This window comes from Schizosaccharomyces octosporus (genome assembly GCF_000150505.1).
Source record: "Schizosaccharomyces octosporus yFS286 unplaced genomic scaffold supercont6.3, whole genome shotgun sequence".
Taxonomy (NCBI): domain Eukaryota; kingdom Fungi; phylum Ascomycota; class Schizosaccharomycetes; order Schizosaccharomycetales; family Schizosaccharomycetaceae; genus Schizosaccharomyces; species Schizosaccharomyces octosporus.
The window spans coordinates 1,339,255-1,356,177 of record NW_013185621.1 but is presented as its reverse complement, the minus strand read 5'-3'; the positions used below and the strand labels follow the sequence as shown (position 1 = coordinate 1,356,177).

The window sequence follows — 16,923 nt, the reverse complement described above, 5'->3', positions numbered from 1 at the left end:
GCCTTTTCAAAATTCATTATAGAAAAGCAATCTACAAGCGTAGTAAATCCAATGTAAACTTAATATACATATACTTATTATTAATAACTTCATTACGATTCAAAGAACTAGTTGTCTAAGATTTAGGCAGACATATTATAATGCTAAATTTCAATTTCTGAGAGGAAACACCAATAATGGCATCATTATTTATGCTTGCAATGAACTAGAATACAAAGCATCATTCACATAAGACATAGTTTAATTGAAATAATCGAAAAATTAGTTAAAGAATAAATAAAGACTGAGCATACAGACTGTTCAAAAATGAATAATTAAAATCAAAAATATCACAACGGATGTAATGATCTGAACGGAAAACCACAGTGTTGTGAACGGTTATCTACATATAGAAGTAAACATTCGATAGCCAGAAGAAAACCAATTAGCTTATTTTCTGTTCTTTGACTTCCTCTTCTTCTTTTTATTTTTAGACGATCTCGATGAAGCATTAACATTATGATTTTCGGAACTTGGCGTATTTGCATCACTGACGTTCAAAGTATCACTTTCTTGTTGAGATTCGCTATTGGTAATGCTAACTTTCGGAACAAGAATACCATTTCTTTCAACCATTTCAACAATATCTTCAGAGTCGTTGGCTGTTCTTTCATAGGGCTCAATGACGATACGTTCAATACCGTCCGCGGACACAAGGTTACTTTCAATGACATTACCGAGCCTTATCCTTTTACCTGCAAAGGTCTTTTCAGAAACAGAAGACCCACTGTCCGTCCTTTGATCCTTGATTGCCGGGGAATTGGCATTAGACTTGTTTTTCTTTTTTGAAGAATCTTCACCGTTCATTTGATCAAAACCATGCTCAGCAATCTTGCCATAATCAATCGGTGATGCGTTGCTTTCTCTGTGATGTTGATGTTGTGTATAGTGGCCCTGACCACCTTCACCTTCTTGATTCCCTACCTCACGTTGAGAATTGACCTCGGCATCGTGCTCTTCTATAGTTGGTATATTCTTCGAATGGGCCTCTATTTCAGTTTCAACCTTGTCAGCCTTTTTGGAAAGAGAAGCGACACTTTGATTCGAAGCTTCCATACTTCCATATCCCGTCTCGTTCTTGATGCTCACAGGTGTCTTCACTTTCACCCGTTCATTTGGAATATACCGAGGATTCATGGCTGCATTTCTGGGATTTAGAATAGGTCGTTGCTCATCTGCGTTAGTTTCACCGTTTGTTGTTGATAGACGGCTTTTTGTTAAGGCAGCCATAGTATTCAGATGAGAACGATGAAACAACCTGTTCCAAAATTCATTATTATAGCTCACACGTGGCAACCCTTTGTGAACATCAATGTAAACATCAGTTTCGTCAATAATTTCCTCTCCGATTAACTCTTCAATGATATCTTCGAGGGTGATAACACCTAGAGTACCAAACTTTTCACCAGGGTGATCTGAGATGAGAATCATATGGCTTTTACCCTCTTGACAATAATTCATTAAATCCAAGCATGAAGTATCCGGGAAAGTTTGAGGCAACGTTGCAAGAGCAAATCTGCTTACAGGCCAACAGTCGTCTGGATCATAACCAATAAGTGTTTTTGTGAGTAGCATACCTATAAAATCATGGGGAAATCCTGGTCTGTGTACTGGAATCCGGGAGTAACCAGCACAAATGATATCGCCAATTAGCTGTTCATCTACAATACGGTCCATTGGAAGGGTAAAAACGTCCTCAATAGGTGTCATAATACTTTTGGCTGATTTTTCCCGTAAATCTAAAACAGCCGTAATAATTGTAACTTCGTCTTGATTCAGTTTATCCAACCCCAAGTCTCTGTGCAGAGTAACGAGAGTTTTTAAACCAGCCTTTCGATACATGGTGCCATGATCTTCTCCTAGACAGGCATCCAGTAACAAAGCAGTTGGATAAGCAATTGGCATAAGGAGATACATCATAAACAGCACCAACGGTTCCAATTTAGCACCGATCGACAATCCATAACGGACGCATAAAGCTTGTGGGATAACCTCGCCAAAAATTACAATCGCAGCTGTTGAAATCAAAACTGCGGGCCACCCACCGCCAATGATACTATCAAATACTATTGGCAAGGTTTCATTCACAATAACATTGCCCAACAATAAAGTGACCAAAACCCAGTGCTTACCACGATTCAAAAGTCTTAAAACTTTGTTTGCGTGTTTCCTTTCGTATTCATCACCACTTTGTTCTAAAACTTGTAAATACACTTCGTCACATCCCATAAGACCGATCGTTAGTCCAGCAAAAACACCACCCAAGAGCACTAAGAAAGCACTAATAAGAAGCTTTGAATAATAAGAAAATATAGAAGGATTATTTAAAGCAGGGAAGTGATCAAGATGTTCTGGAAAGTTACCAGCGGCAGCCTTCTCCGTCAAAGCTAAAGGGAACGCTACCGCATATTTTCTTAAACCCACAACAAGAAACAAAAGTACATATGCTAATGATGATTTCCCTGAACGTAACAGGTTCATTATTACTTCTAGCCTACAGTTTTTATAAGGCCAGTCTTATGCGGTCAATATGGTAAGGGAGCGTTCAACGACATATATACCGCTGCTTTAATGAGCTACAACGTTACTTTTCAATTCGGAGCTAATGGTGTTCATAGAAAGAAACTATATTTGAATACATCAGTAATTAATATATTATAGAGATCTGGTCTGTATAGAAAATTGTAAAAAAAGAAACAATCAGGCGAAGACGATACTTGTTCGAAAAAAAGTAAAACACAAATCAGATTCATTTTGTAGTTCAATAAGTTTTATTTAACAACAGACTATATTAAGATCATAACATTCATTTACAGCGAGTTTCTTCGTAGCGATAAATATTTTGAGTGTTTTTGGTACTGGGTATTAGTTCCAAGGATTCCTTTCCATCAAGCTTGCCTTCCGTATGAAGTTTCTCGATATATGATTTTCCATATTCGTACCCAACGCTGTAGATTTTTTCAAACCTTCCAAAATCCAACGTGGTGAAATCCGTAACAGGAGGACGCATATAGAAACATCCTGGTGTAGTCTTTACTTTTTCACCAATTGCAACGCTCGTAACGTAAGTTAATCTAGACTGTATATCAGCAAGTGAAGGATATGCTTTCTTCGAAATAAAGGGAATCCAACGAGTGAACAAAGCCCAAGCACCAGAAACAGTATCTCCGTAATCCATTGCTAAACGTGAATCCTCACTTCCAACATCAATTGCAAAGATTGTGTTCGCTCCAAGGGATTGCATATGCGTTACTGTAAGGTTATCCATATAACCACCATCTAGTAGCATGTCCCCGTTATCGGAGAGCATTGGAGGAACTAAACCTGCCAAAGACATACTAGCTCGAATATATCTCCAGGCATAACCGCTTGAGTGCACATCCATGCGAGAATGAGTAATATTTGTTGTATTCACGTAGAATGGCAACCAGAAGTCCTCAATATGACTTTCACCAAATGTTTTCCAGATACCTCGGTTAAATTCATGACCAGTAGTATAAGCAGCTTGGGGATAAGTTAGATCTAAAACAAACCGCCATAAGTTTGCCATTCTTCCACAAAACTTCTTGGCACGACCGAACATTGGGACTAGATCTGCTTCACGGGCATATAATCCGCCATTAAATGCTCCTATACTGGTACCACCAATAATATCAAAAGGGATACCCGCCTCTTCTAACGCATACAAAGCACCAATTTGAGAGATACCTCTAGCGCCTCCACCTCCTAAAACTAGCCCAATACCTTTGCCGCAAATTCTCCTAGCCAGGCGTGCAAAATCATTTTCCTGTGCTCGATTCGTCTGATAGACAGGGTGTAAATGTTTCCAATCAATATATTTTCTAAAACCATATTTAAAGTTTAGAACTTTAGACCGAATGACATTTAAAAACTCCTTTCCATCATTATGGTCAACCATTTCATTGTCCCAACCAGCGCGTAACTGTAAATGATGATGAGCATATACCCACGGACGCTCTTTTAACCACATCCTTGTCAGACCGGAAGGACAAAATCTTTCATTGTGAATAAGTACTAGCTCTTTACGGGCTGTACACTTCATCGCGATCAAATAGCTTTCAAAATCCCCAATTTTAGGGTTCCTGTCCGCTTCTGCAAGAATATAAATACAGTCAGCTTGTCGCACGCAAGTCTGAAACCATGTGGTCCCAACATTAGTGTCAGCAATGTAAATTAGTATATCATACTTATCTTCCAAATCCGAAAGATAACTTGCAAGCTTAAATCTTCCCATGCGGCTGAAAGCATACTTCCCTAAATGTTCTAGAACTGAGGATTGTCTAAGGATTTTAACAGATATACCCAAAACGGACAAGGCAAACGTTAACTTTTGAGAAAATGTTAACAGAAGCGTTGTCGAAGAAGAAGGAACCACAGCTAATGTACGTATACTATGTTTTTCTCCTTTAGTCTGACGAATACCTTCACACATGAATCTGTTATTTAGCATGACGTGCATTCTATTTGCGATGATTTTCGAAAGCTGTAGCCCAACAGCTGGATGGCTAAGAGAAAGAGCATTAAATAGCGTTTGGGGAATTTTTGCTAGTTCAGAATCTCGAATTGCAAATAGTGTACTACTTCTTGGTGCATCAATTAACATTTCCAATTCTCCTGCACTATCACCTTTTCCATATTCATCAAAATAATCAGAATTTGATTTCGAATCACTGTCGTCAATAGACCTCAGACGTCCATTTTGAACTATGTATATTGAATCGCTTGGATCCCCTTTGTTAAATAATACTTGGTCAGGATTAAGATGAATCCAGCCAACGGCAAAATCTAATTTCAACAGCAACGGCGGAACCAAGGATATAAGTCTTTTAGCTATGATAAGGGAAATCAGCGGCTCTTGTTCAGTAATCCTCTCAAGAGCAGTACGTGGTAAATAGCCCACCAAAACATCCGTCCTAGCAGTTACATTTACAAATGAACGATAATTCGAGACACATGCTTGGTAATTAACAAGCCCACCTGGTTTTATCATAAAGCAGTGTTCCTCTGTTTGTCCTTGATTGCCGTATATAGCTATTTTAGAAGGACAAGTTGCATCCAAAAAACCATCAATTATATAGAATACACCGTCAGCATGATCACCCTGTCTGACAATGACGGTTTCTTTCTTGTAAAAAATTATTTCAATTTCTTTCGCAAACTCAAGGACTGTAGACTGCCTTTGATTGCCTGTCGTGGGGCTCTTGGCTTCTTCGTTGACACTGACGGCACTCATCATGGCTAGTTGGCCCAAAAAGTCGACCTTGGTGGATTTTTCAGAATAGTCTGCGGATTTGTTACTTTCTTGATCAGCTGACTGTTCATCATCTACTGAAGAAGTAGCACTTTCAGTTTTGATGCCGTAGTTGGCTATACCAAGAGATTTTAAAATGCAGTGTAACAAACCATGCCTAAAAGAAGAATACACATCATAATCGCTTACTTCTCTGGAGTATGCCCTACGAAGAGGTGACCGTTTCATGTTTGGAGAAACTGATTGAGAAATAGTAGCGTGTGGATTGATAGAAGAAAGTAAATCACCTGCATTAACGGCTGTACGATCAATTTCGGATCCAAAACCCTCAAAATTTCTGCTCAAATTACCGATACGATTAGCAGGACCCTTCTTTTGCGATATAATAATACCACCCTTTATGTTTTTATTTCTATTCTCAGACTTCGCTTCATTTTTAAAGGTCTCGATAATATCACCACGGATATAATTCGGCAATTCATAGGAAGTAATAGCATTAAAATTCTTTTCAATACTGAAGATAACATCCGACAATCCAAGGTATTCAAATCCCGTAGAAAAGGTAACACGTTGGAATCGAGTAAGAATAACCTGGACTATCTGTGCACTGGAATTAGGAAATTTGCGAACCAAATGATGAAAAGCACTTCCGGGTATAACAGCTATCGTAGTGTCACATTTTGCTTTAGCAACAATTGATGATTTCTCCTTTGGACTAAACTCACCCTTTGATTCAGATTTTTTCCTTCCTATGCTATTAGCGGGAAAAGGATTGTCTGAGGGCTCTGCAGGAGTGGCTGTGGACTGGGTAGTGCTTGGGGTAACTGAAACTTCAGGAACTATTTCTGTGAACAACTCCAAAACAGTGAAAAAACTAGACAGAGGAGCCCCATTTGAAACTTCAGTAAGAAGCTTATAATCAGGATGTAGACCAGATGGATCCTTTAAAGCATCATCATTGTAACGCTCTGCTGCGGTATATACTTGAAAGCATCCATCCACAACTAGAATAAAAGATGACTGTTCATCGAGATCTATCGTATCTCCTACAGCAACTCGTCGGGTTTGAATATGGCGAGCTAATTCAACGAAAACAGGTTTTTCCAAGTAGCCAAATATGCTAATAGCACTCAAAAACTAAGCTTGTTAATAATATTCCACACAACACGCACGAAACATACCTCATCTAGGTAATTCTGAAACCCAATTTTTGGTTCACTGATTCGCACGCTAACATCAGGACCAAGCTTGGCTTCTTTTATGGGGGCTTCATGTGGGAGTCGAGAGTATTTGTTTAAATATCTATATCGGATGATTAAGATAGCTGCACATAAGGAAACGAAGAATAAGAAAAGTCTACCGAGTTAGTAATTTGCTTATCATTGGAAGAATCAGTGCTTCATACAAAGACTTAAAATTAAATTGAATAGTTAAAGAATAGCTTAGAACTTTATAGGTCCATTTTGGTATAGTTATAGTAGCGAATGCCAGTATACTTAAAGAGAATTTGGTGACAAAAACAAGACTCAGAGTTATAGATCTTAGTATAAATATTATAATTCCTGAGATAACGTTGTTTTGCAAGATCCGGTCCGCAATATCCATGAATTGACGTTGATGTTCTTCACCACTGGAAAACTCTCTGGGATAAAAATGAAACTAATGCGTAATAAGCAAATCTTTTGTATCCAATGTTTACGATTTTATACTTTCTTTTAATAAAATATCGCAATTCACTCGATTTTTGGAGAATTGCTTTTTTTAAGTAGTATGATGTCTATGTGCTTTTGGTTGTTGGAAAGTAAGTATAATTGATATTACTTAGGGATAGAAGATGTAACTGAATCGAAGTGAAGTATGAAAAAAAGAAAACAAGGAAAGTTAATTACATTTTATGTTCATTCATAAAAAACAGATAATGTTGTACCGGTCTTTGAATATGAAATACTCGTTTAGTCATAGACTAAACCAAAACTAAACTGACGAATGTGGGCGGTCTCATGTTCTAATGAAATGAAAAAAAAAATAAATAAAAAAAAGAAAAAAGAAAAAAGAAAAAAGAAAAAAGAAAAAGAAAAAAAAATCTATGTAAAGTTGATACATTATCGTGAACTTTGTAAAGAATGGCCATGGTTTACCAAGAATTACAAATGAAGCATTGTCAAATGAACGTTTGACTCCTTCAATTATGGTTAAAAAATAATATAACAAAAGGGAATGAAATTATTTTCTTGCGTTTTCCGCACAAGAGACTAGATATTATTTTTTGATGCATTGGAAAAGCTGTCCCCAAAAATAAAAAAGAATAGAAAGGCATTTCAGGCATTTAAACTTCAAACGTGCGTATAACAGGCATTAGATCACCAAGTCATTAAAAGGATTTATAATCAAAAAGACGAGGCAATTTTAGCAGTCTAAGGAAAAGAAAGTTTATTTATCAGCTCACTTTTGAGAGCCGTATTTATGACATTGTTCTAAAAAGAAACGAACATCGTCTGGGTTGACACCTGGTGTTACGCCATGTCCCAAATTTATGATATAGCCCTGTTTTCCACCATTAAAACCCTCTATCATTTCTTTGGTACGAGCTTCAATAATTTCTCTTCCACCGTATAGAATATTTGGATCCAAATTGCCTTGGAAAGTGACGCGGCGATCTCCACGAATACGAACAGCCTCTTTAGGATCCACAGTCCAGTCAAGACCAATAACATCGTAACCAGAATCGCAAAGCTTGTCAAGAGCATACCAGGCTCCTTTGGGAAATACAATCATCGGTACGGCTCGTTTGCTTTTACTCAGCTCCTTCTTCACTCCTTCGCAAATTCTTACCAAATAGGGGTACGAAAATTCAAAGAAGTCTTTGGGTGAAAGCTCACCAGCCCAAGAATCGAAAATTTGAAGCATCTAACGGTTAGTTTAATTAACTTAAATGGCAACTTACCTGAGCACCTGCGTAAACCTGCTGCGTAAGATATACAATGGTAGCTTCAGTAACCATATTCAAAAGACGATGAGAAGCCTCTGGATAACGGAAAAGCCAAGACTTTGCTTTTGTAAATGTTTTAGAACCACCTCCTTCAATCATGTAAGCCACAATAGTCCAAGGAGCTCCTGAAAACCCCAAGAGAGGAACTCTTCCATCTAAATTTTCTCTAGTCAACGATATCGCGTCCATCACGTATCCCAATTTAGCTGGAATATTGGGGACCTTTTCCAACTTTTCAAGATCCTCGGGTGTTGCCAATGGCTCAGGAAAGTGAGGGCCTTTTTGCTCAAGCATAACAACCTGCATACCAAGAGCCTGAGGAATTACCAAGATATCGCTAAAAATGATGGCAGCATCGAGTAAGCCGTCAAAACGATTAATGGGTTGGAGCGTCAATTCGCAAGACGTTTCCGGGGTTTGGCACATCTCAAAAAATCCCTGCTTCGACCTAACTCTGTGATATTCTGACGAGAGAAGTTAGTATAAACTTCGAAGCTCAAAACTCAACAATATGTACCTGGCAAGTATCTTCCTGCTTGTCTCTAGAAATTTCATCAAGTTAATATATTATACTTTGATTTCCTTTAGTTCTCATTTATTACCATAATCCAAACAGGTGGTCGTTCAACTGTTTCTCCTAAAAAGCAAATGTTAGCGGCAACGTTCATCTTTTGTAAATGCAAGGCTTGTTGCTTAGCATACCTCTCGCAGCTCTTAGGATTAAGTCATTCTTCATAGAAGGATACATGATTATGCTAGAGAAAATGGAACCTAATATTGGGCTACCCAGCAGTCTACTTTGGAGTGGAAGGAAAGAAAATGACCTAATCAGCCAAGTACAAAGTCACAAGTTTCACGGATTTAAAAAATAAAGATTAAGAAGAAAATATTAAAATAGTTATTTTCAAATGTTTCAACTTTGGTTATGGAGTAAGTGATCTGTAACTCGATGTCATTGACGATTTCTTCAATATTTTTTATCCTATTGCATTTATATTGGTACACTTGTTAAATCGTCTTTATTCAAAGTGATTTGAATTTACGGCATATAAATTAGACAGCAATCAAATTGCTGACTTTCTATCCATTATTCAGAAATTCAATATCTACAATTTTTTACTACAGTAACTCGTTCTTCTGTTAGAGTAAATTCAATTGAACGTTGAACTAGTTTCCAAGCTAATTAAGCCCTCACTAGTTCTTTATTATTTCTACTTATTTTTTTTTACATATTGAAAAGATTTGGCAGCATACGAATGTCTACTTAATCCGAATAATTTTTCGCTCTTAAATATAACATATTTATAATAATTAAAGAGGGACGTTTGTATGAGAGGACTGCAGAGCTTATAATACTTCTATATTTATCGTTTTCCCTTATACTGAAAGCAAACAACCTGCTATTTTTTTTATTCGAAAATTAAGCATATATGAGTAAAATTTACAAACGCATATTTTTTTATTTTTCTAATAAATATGCTAAAAAAAAGTTGTTTTTTAGGTTATGTTATTAGACTTTAATATGCTTTAATTTTTGTGCAATTACATATGTGATATATCATATGCTTATTCATTGTAAAAGGAAGAACTTATTCTTCCGAAACGTTTATCCTTACATGCAAATAACAGCATACCAAAAATTATCACAGTAAATATCACAACGAGATTCACTACTCATCAGTAATACGTATGTAAATTCTACTGAAAATCACTCGATTCTAACGCTTCTTTAACAAGCTAGAAAACTGAATAGATACGAAGATGATTGGCAAACGTCCTCAAGGATTGCGCGCTGCAGCATCTCAGAAAAAGCAGCAATTAGAAAAACAACGTCAGGAGGCAGCTGCAAATGGAATCGACGCTTCTGAGCAAGGAAATGGAGATGTAAACAAAGGTGAAGGGGACGAAGACGAAACCATGTTGGTGTATACAGAAGAAGACAATATTGACCAACTCTGGGGATTGTATGAGATGAGCCGTGAAAAATTAGAAGGTGGTGATATTGAAGGAAGCATCAACCTTGTCTTCGGTACCATTCATGAGGCCGATCGTATTCTTCGTAACACAGAGGACTATTCTGGTCTTCCTAAGGATTTCCACGCAGCTTATTCAATGGCTCTCTTGGCTGTTTCTGAATTATACGAGCCTGCTAAAGGACGTCTCAAAGAAACCAATGATGAAGAGTCATTCATTGACGCTGCCTTAGAAAGAGCTCAACTTGGTTTGGAAGCTTCGGGTGACCAATCTCGTCTTAACCTTGCTTTTGGACGTGCATATTTAGAAAAAGTACGTATAACCTTGTGGAAGCAAGACGATCAGCAGAACCCTTCGGATCAATCTGTTATTATACAGATCGTCAGTCCTTACATTGAATCCGCTCTTCAATACCTTCGTCCTCTACTTTCGATGGAACCATTTGATGATTTGACTCCTGATTCTTTGCGTCCATTGTATGTCTTGTCCTCTTATATGTTTCAATTTGGCTCTCAGTTTCCTGAAAGCTCCCTTTTAGACGTACATTCCGTTATTGTTGGTCTTTGGGAAAAATGTAGCGCTTTCCCAGATTGTCCTCTTCCTGTCCGTCTTGCTACCAAGGAAGCAGTTCTAGCTAGTCATACAAGCTTCGCCGAATATTATATCGATTTGATGGATGTGGATGAAGAAAATGCCGAAAAGTGGGCTAAAAAAGCCTCTGAATGGCTTTCTCACTCCGTTGATGCTTGGAATGCACTTTATGAGTTGGATAACTCAGCCGAACGACTTTTGAAGGTACGATTAGTCTATGCCTAGATTATTCGGCAATAGTTTCTTACTTTATGATTTTACTAACCGGTATTTTAGTTGGCCGATATTAAGATGGATTTAGCTCAGATCACTGAGGAAGAAGGTTCTCAAGATGAGTATTTGAAGGCCGCCTCTACAGCTTTGCAGGATGCTCAGAAGGCTGGTGTAAAGCTAAATCCCGATTATGTGGAATTCCTTGAAGCATGCTCTTCTGCTTAAAACCGCTTACATTGGTTAGCCTTTCGTCTTTCTTATACGTTTTGTTTTTTTTTTGGTTACATTGTGGTTTCACAAATTTTCTTGGTGTTTTGTATTTATCTTGTCCAAATACATAGAAATGGTAATTTAGCTGGTATATTAAGTCAAAAATCGTCCATTTGATATGTACGGCTTATTTGTTGTAGACTATTCTTTGGCTTTCTATTAGTATCAGCTAGTCTGGATTGTGCAAACAATCACTACTTATATAGAAAACATAATAAAACTAATAAATAATATTAGACTTGCTTTGCAGTCTATCAATGAATATACTCATTAATCTTACTATTGCATTCACACATTGGAAATAACGCATTTCATCAAACATTCACTATGCAATTATGACCGTCCAATTCAATTCGTCTTTATAGTATTCATGTAAAAAACAACCTATAGCTAGGTATGAAAGTATATACATAGAAAAAGCCACGCCATCCTTTGCTTTAAGATTTAATTTTGTTTTTTGAGTTTCTCTTCATTATGGACCCTTTCGAAGGAAGAATGGCTTTTCTGCAGCTTTTAAATAAGCTAAGTGCTTCCCAGTTGTCCCAGCTGAAACCTGCTCAATTTGCTTTGAAAAATAGAGAACTTGAGGAAGATTTATACTCTTGTATATGGGAAGAGTTGGAATCGGGATCATTTAATACCAGGGTGAATATCATTTACTTCGTGGATACTTTGTGTGAATTAAGTTTAAAAAATGGAATCAATAGTGGTTATATTACTATGATTACTCGTGATATTTTAAAACTGGTAGAGTATGTGGTTCCAATTGGAACAGCAGGAGCAGCCAATGCTCCTGAAGTAAGAAAGGTGCTCCACTCACTGCGCCTGAAGAACATAATAGATGATGTTCGGCTTCAAGAAGCGATGAACTTGGTAGACACTCACGAGCAAGCAAGCAAAGCAGGTGAAGATCAAGGGACCACGTCAATTTCTAGAGCCGATATATTAAAGCGATTAGAAGAAGATAGAGAGCGACATAAGCTCATGCGCGAAAATATATGGGCAATACCGAAACCAGAATTAGAACACGAGATTGCTTGGAATACTATAGAACCAATCACAGAATGTGATTTGGAGGCATTGAACGACGATTTTGAAAAGTTTAATGAATGCATTCGTGAATCTCTTTGTTAATTATGAAAAAATCGAATTAGAGTCATAAGTAAAACGCAGACATTGTAAGTCATAGCTCAACTGTAGATAAAAAAGGGGGATTTTAGAGGTAAAAAGTTTTATAGCAAACGATCAAAGCTATTTACGTACGTATATGTACATTTTTTTTCTTCCCAAAAAAAACTCCATTCTAGAAATTCTAGAAATAAAACATCGTAAGGGTTACTTTTACCATGCTTATAAAACTAATTCTTAAGAAGCACAAAGCTTCTTCGTAATAGTGCTTTTCAATTTAACCTCGCTTACTCCAAGGTGACCTTGCAGGTAAGCTGTTCCAACTTGGATTTTATAGCTTCAGCATCTTCCTTCAATACGTTTTCCTTTAAGACCTTAGGTGCACTTTCGACAAATTTCTTGGCGTCAACCAAAGACAACCCCAACAAAGATTTGACTTCCTTAATTACCTTAGCTTTTGAACCTGCATCGAAAGATTCTAGTTTGAGATTCCAAGTTGTCTTCTCTTCTGGTTTAGGCTCATCATTAGCCTCCTCTGCAGCACCAGCAGCGGCTCCAGGGACTGCCATGGGAGCTGCCATAGGCGCAATATCGGAAATGTTCAATTTTTGCTTCAGCTGCTCTACAAGCTTAGATGTTTCTAATAAAGATAACTTGCTAATTTCTTCCACAAGATTTTCAATTTTTCCTTCGGCATTTCTGGCAGGTATAGAGCTGTGGAACGTTCTCAATAATGAAGTCGCGGGCTTTGCACGAACCATAGAAATTCTATATTCATTAATATAATTAATTATGTACTTATGGCTTACAAATTTCTGTTGAAACGAGGGAATACACGCAGCATTTTAGGAAACTGTAAATGAGTAATTGAAGTTGGTAGTTGAATGATACGGGACAGATGAACAGCGCAAAAGCAGTGAGGATCTAAACACCACTTTTCAATTATAAAACATGATATTTATATATTTAATTATTAAAAATAAGTTAAAAAGTTTGTAATTTAAAGATTTGGTTGACAATATATCAAAGAAAAAATTAGGTTTATTCAGTAAGTTGCGAGTATATATTGAAAATTTACCATTTCACAAGTGTTATCATTCTATGAAGGGATACCCATAATTTTCTGAATAACAGAAATTCCCTAGGCACTTCGACATGCCTGATCGGTAGATTTCATTCCACGTCCATAATACCATCCGCCGTCAAAAAGGTTCCGCTCATCACGCTCCCATTTTGCTAGCTTTGTATGAATATCTTTAGGGTCCAAGTCTAACAGTGTGATTTTGTCTTTACCAATATATAGCGTTACATCTCGAAGTGTCATTGCTAATGCGACATCTTTACGAGAATATTCTTCTTGTAAATCACGCAGTCTCTTTAAGATCCCTGATTGAAACAACGTCAAAGCAATCTCGGGACCAACCATTCCCTGGAACACAGAAAGAAATTTTGGCCAATTATTATAATCAAGTTGAAGAGGACAAAAACTTATAGGCTTTCCACGCATACGACTCATGGCACAGGTTCTGCAGACAACCCAGTCGTCCGGAGCAGCCGGAGACTGAGTGAGCCATTTGGGTTTCATTTCCATTCCTTCCTTTAGGTCTTGCATTAAAATGCAAAACGACTCATTAAGATTTAGAAAAATACCTGACGCATTTTGAGTACCAAGCAAAAAATCCTTGGTAACTGGTTGAAGATATATTTCTATCAAATATTGTTCAAATCCAGAAAATAAAGGATATATAGTATTTTGGTAGTAGTCGTAAACTTGCTCTGTTGAAATAGTCTGACCTCGTCGGCGAAGTCGAAGAACTTTATCTTGAAAGAATGGGTTTTTTCCAATGTATTCGAATACAACGTTAGCAGTTCCAGATGCTAAAAATGACCATTCAGATGTATACATAGTATTTGTGGTATGGCTATTGCTTTTCGTATGAGGATGTGTTGTCGGTGTTTTCAAAACGGGTGCTTGACTAGGTGACATTGGCTCTTCTTCTGGTTCAAGTGCAGAAGCTAAATTCTGCATTGAAGAAGGTCTTGAGACCACCGGGGTTGAAGGAGCATGTGTGTCGATAGGGGAAGCAGCAACAGATGAACTAGCAGTGGATGTAGGAGATAAACTGCTTTGAGAAGGAGAATGATGTGGATGTTGAGATAAAAGAGCATTCATAGCGTCGATCTTTCCAGCTTCCCATTCTCCTTCGGACAAAGCTTCTGACGGTTTCGGAAGTTCGACTGGTGGGCGAGTGTTTTCAATAGATATCAGCGGAAGATTTTCAGCGGCTTGACATACGGAAGAAAATTCGACGAGCCATGTTTTTGGTATATCGTCTTGAAAACAATCCCACGGACGGGTTATATTGTGCATTTTTCGAAACATTTGTAATTGAAGGCAGAAAAAATGCCGCATTAATTGACCAAAAAATACTTGACATTTATTAATCAATGTAGGAAACGATAATGTAATGTGCTTTTGCACCTCATTAAGCTCGTTGTTGACTCGTACTAAGTGAGCCTGTAATGTTTTAATCTTATATTTCTTCGTTTCCGGATCTGGTAATTCGTAAACAACTAATAATTCCTTTTGTATCTTCTCAAGTTCATTCACCTTTCTACCCCTTCGTTTAATCATTTCAACAGCCTTTTTCACGTGTGCCTTTACTTCCTTGCAAGGTGCTAACACTGTTAATTGAAAGTTTTGTAAAGTTAGTAACACTTCTCTTCTCTGCCTTTCTAATGCTTTATTCCAGTCTACTAAAGTCCCTAGAGAAGCGGCTGGGTTCCTTTCAGTCGGAAATTGTCTATACAAAGAAATCCAAGACGCCGTAACAGATGGTGCAAGACAAACCACACAGCGCCAAGCATCATAAAATAGTCGAGCATTTTCTATCATGTCTCGGATAGACTTGTCAATTTGATGTATATGTGCTCCCCATTTCTCTATTTGTTGATCCGAAACAGTGAAGTCTGATTGTTTATTGCTTTTTTTTGGTTGTTTAGCAATTTCTAATTGAAAGTTAGCTCAGAGTTCCTGTTCTTACCAAGATGCATATACATCCCATAAACACTTTCATAACCCCTTTGTCTTTAAACATACGCGGGCAAACAGGTCACTTACTTTTTAATTGCATTCCGGTGAAATATAGAAAAATAAATATGCAGATAATTAAAGGTCGAAAAACGAGAAACACACGCAAAACGGACTGAGCAATATGTTCAAACGTCCGGTTGATGTTTGCGATTTCAATTCAAAACGTACTCCAGAAAAAAAATAATAAATAGCTTTCAAGAAAGGAACAGAAAAACAATAAATAATTCGGTGTTCTAATTATCAGCAAGACAATTGCATAACTAGGATACACAACATATAAGATTTTGTAGCATACGACTGACTGGTTTACATTGAGAAAATATGTCAGTAACAAAAACGGTAGTTCTCTTTAATCTACGCTACTGCTTATTAAAAAACACCCTAAAATTATTATATTTAACCCGAATTGTGTCACGCTATTCATGATTCCGCAGTCTTTAGAATGCCTTAGCAAACAATATGAAAAGATTCTTTTGTAAAACGAATGGTATTGATAATGTCCCTTCTCTGGCAGGTTATACCGTTGTAATTTAATTCTTTTCTATTAAAGTATTTAATGAACAAGTAAGCAAAGGCTAGAAGTAGATGCCATTCATTTTTGCTATTTACATCAATCCAATGAATGTTATATGAGAATTTCGTACTTGCTCTTATAATTTCTTTGAAGGTAGACCTAATGCTCCTTAGGTATAGCTGAATCCTTATCACTTTCTTCATCCACCTCTGTCAGCAGATTCAAGCCGTGCATTCCTTTGATCTCTTCCTTCAAAATGGAGTTAACTAAGCGGTGTTGGGCTAGAGTATTTTTTCCCTTAAATAATTTACTTTTAATCACAATTTGGTACATGCTTCCACACCCTCCAGAGACGTCGATCACGCGAAGAGAGCTCGGGCACAACCTTTCGTTTAAAAGGGTTCGTATTCTGCTTTCACCATCAGTAGACGAAAACCTTTTGAATATACTTTGGGGTTGCGCTCCTTGAGACATTAGTCTGGGAGGACCCTTGAAATATCGAGAAAAACGGATGCTATTCATTTCTTTTAGACTTCGTAGTCAAGAGAATTCAAAGCAAAACGAAAAAGAAATAAACAATATGAATTATTAAATCAGAATAGGGGAAGGTTGAAGAAAAATGAATTTTATCACTAATCAGAGTATGCACTTAAGCTGAACAAATCACTGGCTTTTGTCCAAGAACACCCTATGAACAAATAAAGGCACTTTTGTTCGTAACACTAGGATTCCTCTCATTCTGTTTTTTTTTGGGGGGGTTTCATATCGTTTTTCTTTACTTATTTACTTAATTTTTTTGGTAAGATTTATTTAATAGAAAATCGAACTTTTTAGAAACG

The 16,923-nt window shown here is 37.1% G+C and overlaps 8 protein-coding genes across 8 annotated transcripts; 2 read left to right on the top strand and 6 right to left on the bottom strand.

Annotated features, from left to right (window-relative positions):
• Window positions 1-42: 42 nt before the first annotated feature.
• On the bottom strand, window positions 43-2,620 carry SOCG_01162 (morphology protein). Its single transcript, XM_013164117.1, has one exon. It carries the CDS (start codon window positions 2,518-2,520, stop codon window positions 430-432), a length of 2,091 nt encoding a protein of 696 aa, XP_013019571.1. The 5' UTR covers window positions 2,521-2,620; the 3' UTR covers window positions 43-429.
• On the bottom strand, window positions 2,555-7,205 carry SOCG_01161 (lysophospholipase). The gene is made up of 3 exons (XM_013164116.1): window positions 6,717-7,205; window positions 6,493-6,667; window positions 2,555-6,448 (listed from the first exon to the last, which is right to left on the bottom strand). Exons 1-3 carry the CDS (start codon window positions 6,914-6,916, stop codon window positions 2,846-2,848), a joined length of 3,978 nt encoding a protein of 1,325 aa, XP_013019570.1. The 5' UTR covers window positions 6,917-7,205; the 3' UTR covers window positions 2,555-2,845.
• Window positions 7,206-7,478: 273 nt separating this feature from the next.
• Window positions 7,479-9,185, bottom strand: SOCG_01160 (uroporphyrinogen decarboxylase Hem12). Its single transcript, XM_013164115.1, has 5 exons — window positions 9,003-9,185; window positions 8,903-8,937; window positions 8,818-8,842; window positions 8,256-8,764; window positions 7,479-8,218 (listed from the first exon to the last, which is right to left on the bottom strand). Exons 1-5 carry the CDS (start codon window positions 9,046-9,048, stop codon window positions 7,754-7,756), a joined length of 1,080 nt encoding a protein of 359 aa, XP_013019569.1. The 5' UTR covers window positions 9,049-9,185; the 3' UTR covers window positions 7,479-7,753.
• Window positions 9,186-9,991: 806 nt separating this feature from the next.
• SOCG_01159 (nuclear pore complex associated protein) lies at window positions 9,992-11,598 on the top strand. The gene is made up of 2 exons (XM_013164114.1): window positions 9,992-11,069; window positions 11,142-11,598. Exons 1-2 carry the CDS (start codon window positions 10,062-10,064, stop codon window positions 11,301-11,303), a joined length of 1,170 nt encoding a protein of 389 aa, XP_013019568.1. The 5' UTR covers window positions 9,992-10,061; the 3' UTR covers window positions 11,304-11,598.
• Window positions 11,534-12,482, top strand: SOCG_01158 (domain kinase I gamma subunit; the record flags this gene model as incomplete). Its single annotated transcript, XM_013164113.1, has 1 exon — window positions 11,534-12,482. The coding sequence occupies exon 1, from the start codon at window positions 11,823-11,825 to the stop codon at window positions 12,480-12,482; it is 660 nt and encodes a 219-aa protein (XP_013019567.1). The 5' UTR covers window positions 11,534-11,822.
• On the bottom strand, window positions 11,998-13,416 carry SOCG_01157 (ribosomal protein subunit L12). The gene is made up of 2 exons (XM_013164112.1): window positions 13,286-13,416; window positions 11,998-13,244 (listed from the first exon to the last, which is right to left on the bottom strand). The coding sequence occupies exons 1-2, from the start codon at window positions 13,318-13,320 to the stop codon at window positions 12,764-12,766; spliced, it is 516 nt and encodes a 171-aa protein (XP_013019566.1). The 5' UTR covers window positions 13,321-13,416; the 3' UTR covers window positions 11,998-12,763.
• Window positions 13,350-15,936, bottom strand: SOCG_01156 (inositol 1,3,4,5,6-pentakisphosphate kinase). The gene is made up of 2 exons (XM_013164111.1): window positions 15,598-15,936; window positions 13,350-15,485 (listed from the first exon to the last, which is right to left on the bottom strand). Exons 1-2 carry the CDS (start codon window positions 15,608-15,610, stop codon window positions 13,618-13,620), a joined length of 1,881 nt encoding a protein of 626 aa, XP_013019565.1. The 5' UTR covers window positions 15,611-15,936; the 3' UTR covers window positions 13,350-13,617.
• Window positions 15,937-16,243: 307 nt separating this feature from the next.
• Window positions 16,244-16,606, bottom strand: SOCG_01155 (uncharacterized protein; the record flags this gene model as incomplete). The annotated part of the gene is made up of 1 exon (XM_013164110.1): window positions 16,244-16,606. The coding sequence occupies one exon, from the start codon at window positions 16,604-16,606 to the stop codon at window positions 16,244-16,246; it is 363 nt and encodes a 120-aa protein (XP_013019564.1).
• Between the last annotated feature and the right edge of the window lie 317 nt (window positions 16,607-16,923).

Bases quoted from the DNA above. Each gene is read 5' to 3' on its own strand.
- SOCG_01162 (XM_013164117.1), bottom strand. From the start codon at position 2,520: ATGAACCTGTTACGTTCAGGGAAATCATCATTAGCATATGTACTTTTG.
- SOCG_01161 (XM_013164116.1), bottom strand. From the start codon at position 6,916: ATGGATATTGCGGACCGGATCTTGCAAAACAACGTTATCTCAGGAATT. The intron at 6,668-6,716 runs GTATGAAGCACT...CTAACTCGGTAG, and splicing joins CAATTTAATTTTAAGTCTTT to ACTTTTCTTATTCTTCGTTT. The intron at 6,449-6,492 runs GTATGTTTCGTG...TAACAAGCTTAG, and splicing joins TTCAGAATTACCTAGATGAG to TTTTTGAGTGCTATTAGCAT.
- SOCG_01160 (XM_013164115.1), bottom strand. From the start codon at position 9,048: ATGTATCCTTCTATGAAGAATGACTTAATCCTAAGAGCTGCGAGAG. The intron at 8,938-9,002 runs GTATGCTAAGCA...TTTGCTTTTTAG, and splicing joins AATCCTAAGAGCTGCGAGAG to GAGAAACAGTTGAACGACCA. The intron at 8,765-8,817 runs GTACATATTGTT...TTCTCTCGTCAG, and splicing joins AGCAGGAAGATACTTGCCAG to AATATCACAGAGTTAGGTCG.
- SOCG_01159 (XM_013164114.1), top strand. From the start codon at position 10,062: ATGATTGGCAAACGTCCTCAAGGATTGCGCGCTGCAGCATCTCAGAAA. The intron at 11,070-11,141 runs GTACGATTAGTC...CCGGTATTTTAG, and splicing joins CAGCCGAACGACTTTTGAAG to TTGGCCGATATTAAGATGGA.
- SOCG_01157 (XM_013164112.1), bottom strand. From the start codon at position 13,320: ATGCTGCGTGTATTCCCTCGTTTCAACAGAAATTT. The intron at 13,245-13,285 runs GTAAGCCATAAG...TAATGAATATAG, and splicing joins CCTCGTTTCAACAGAAATTT to AATTTCTATGGTTCGTGCAA.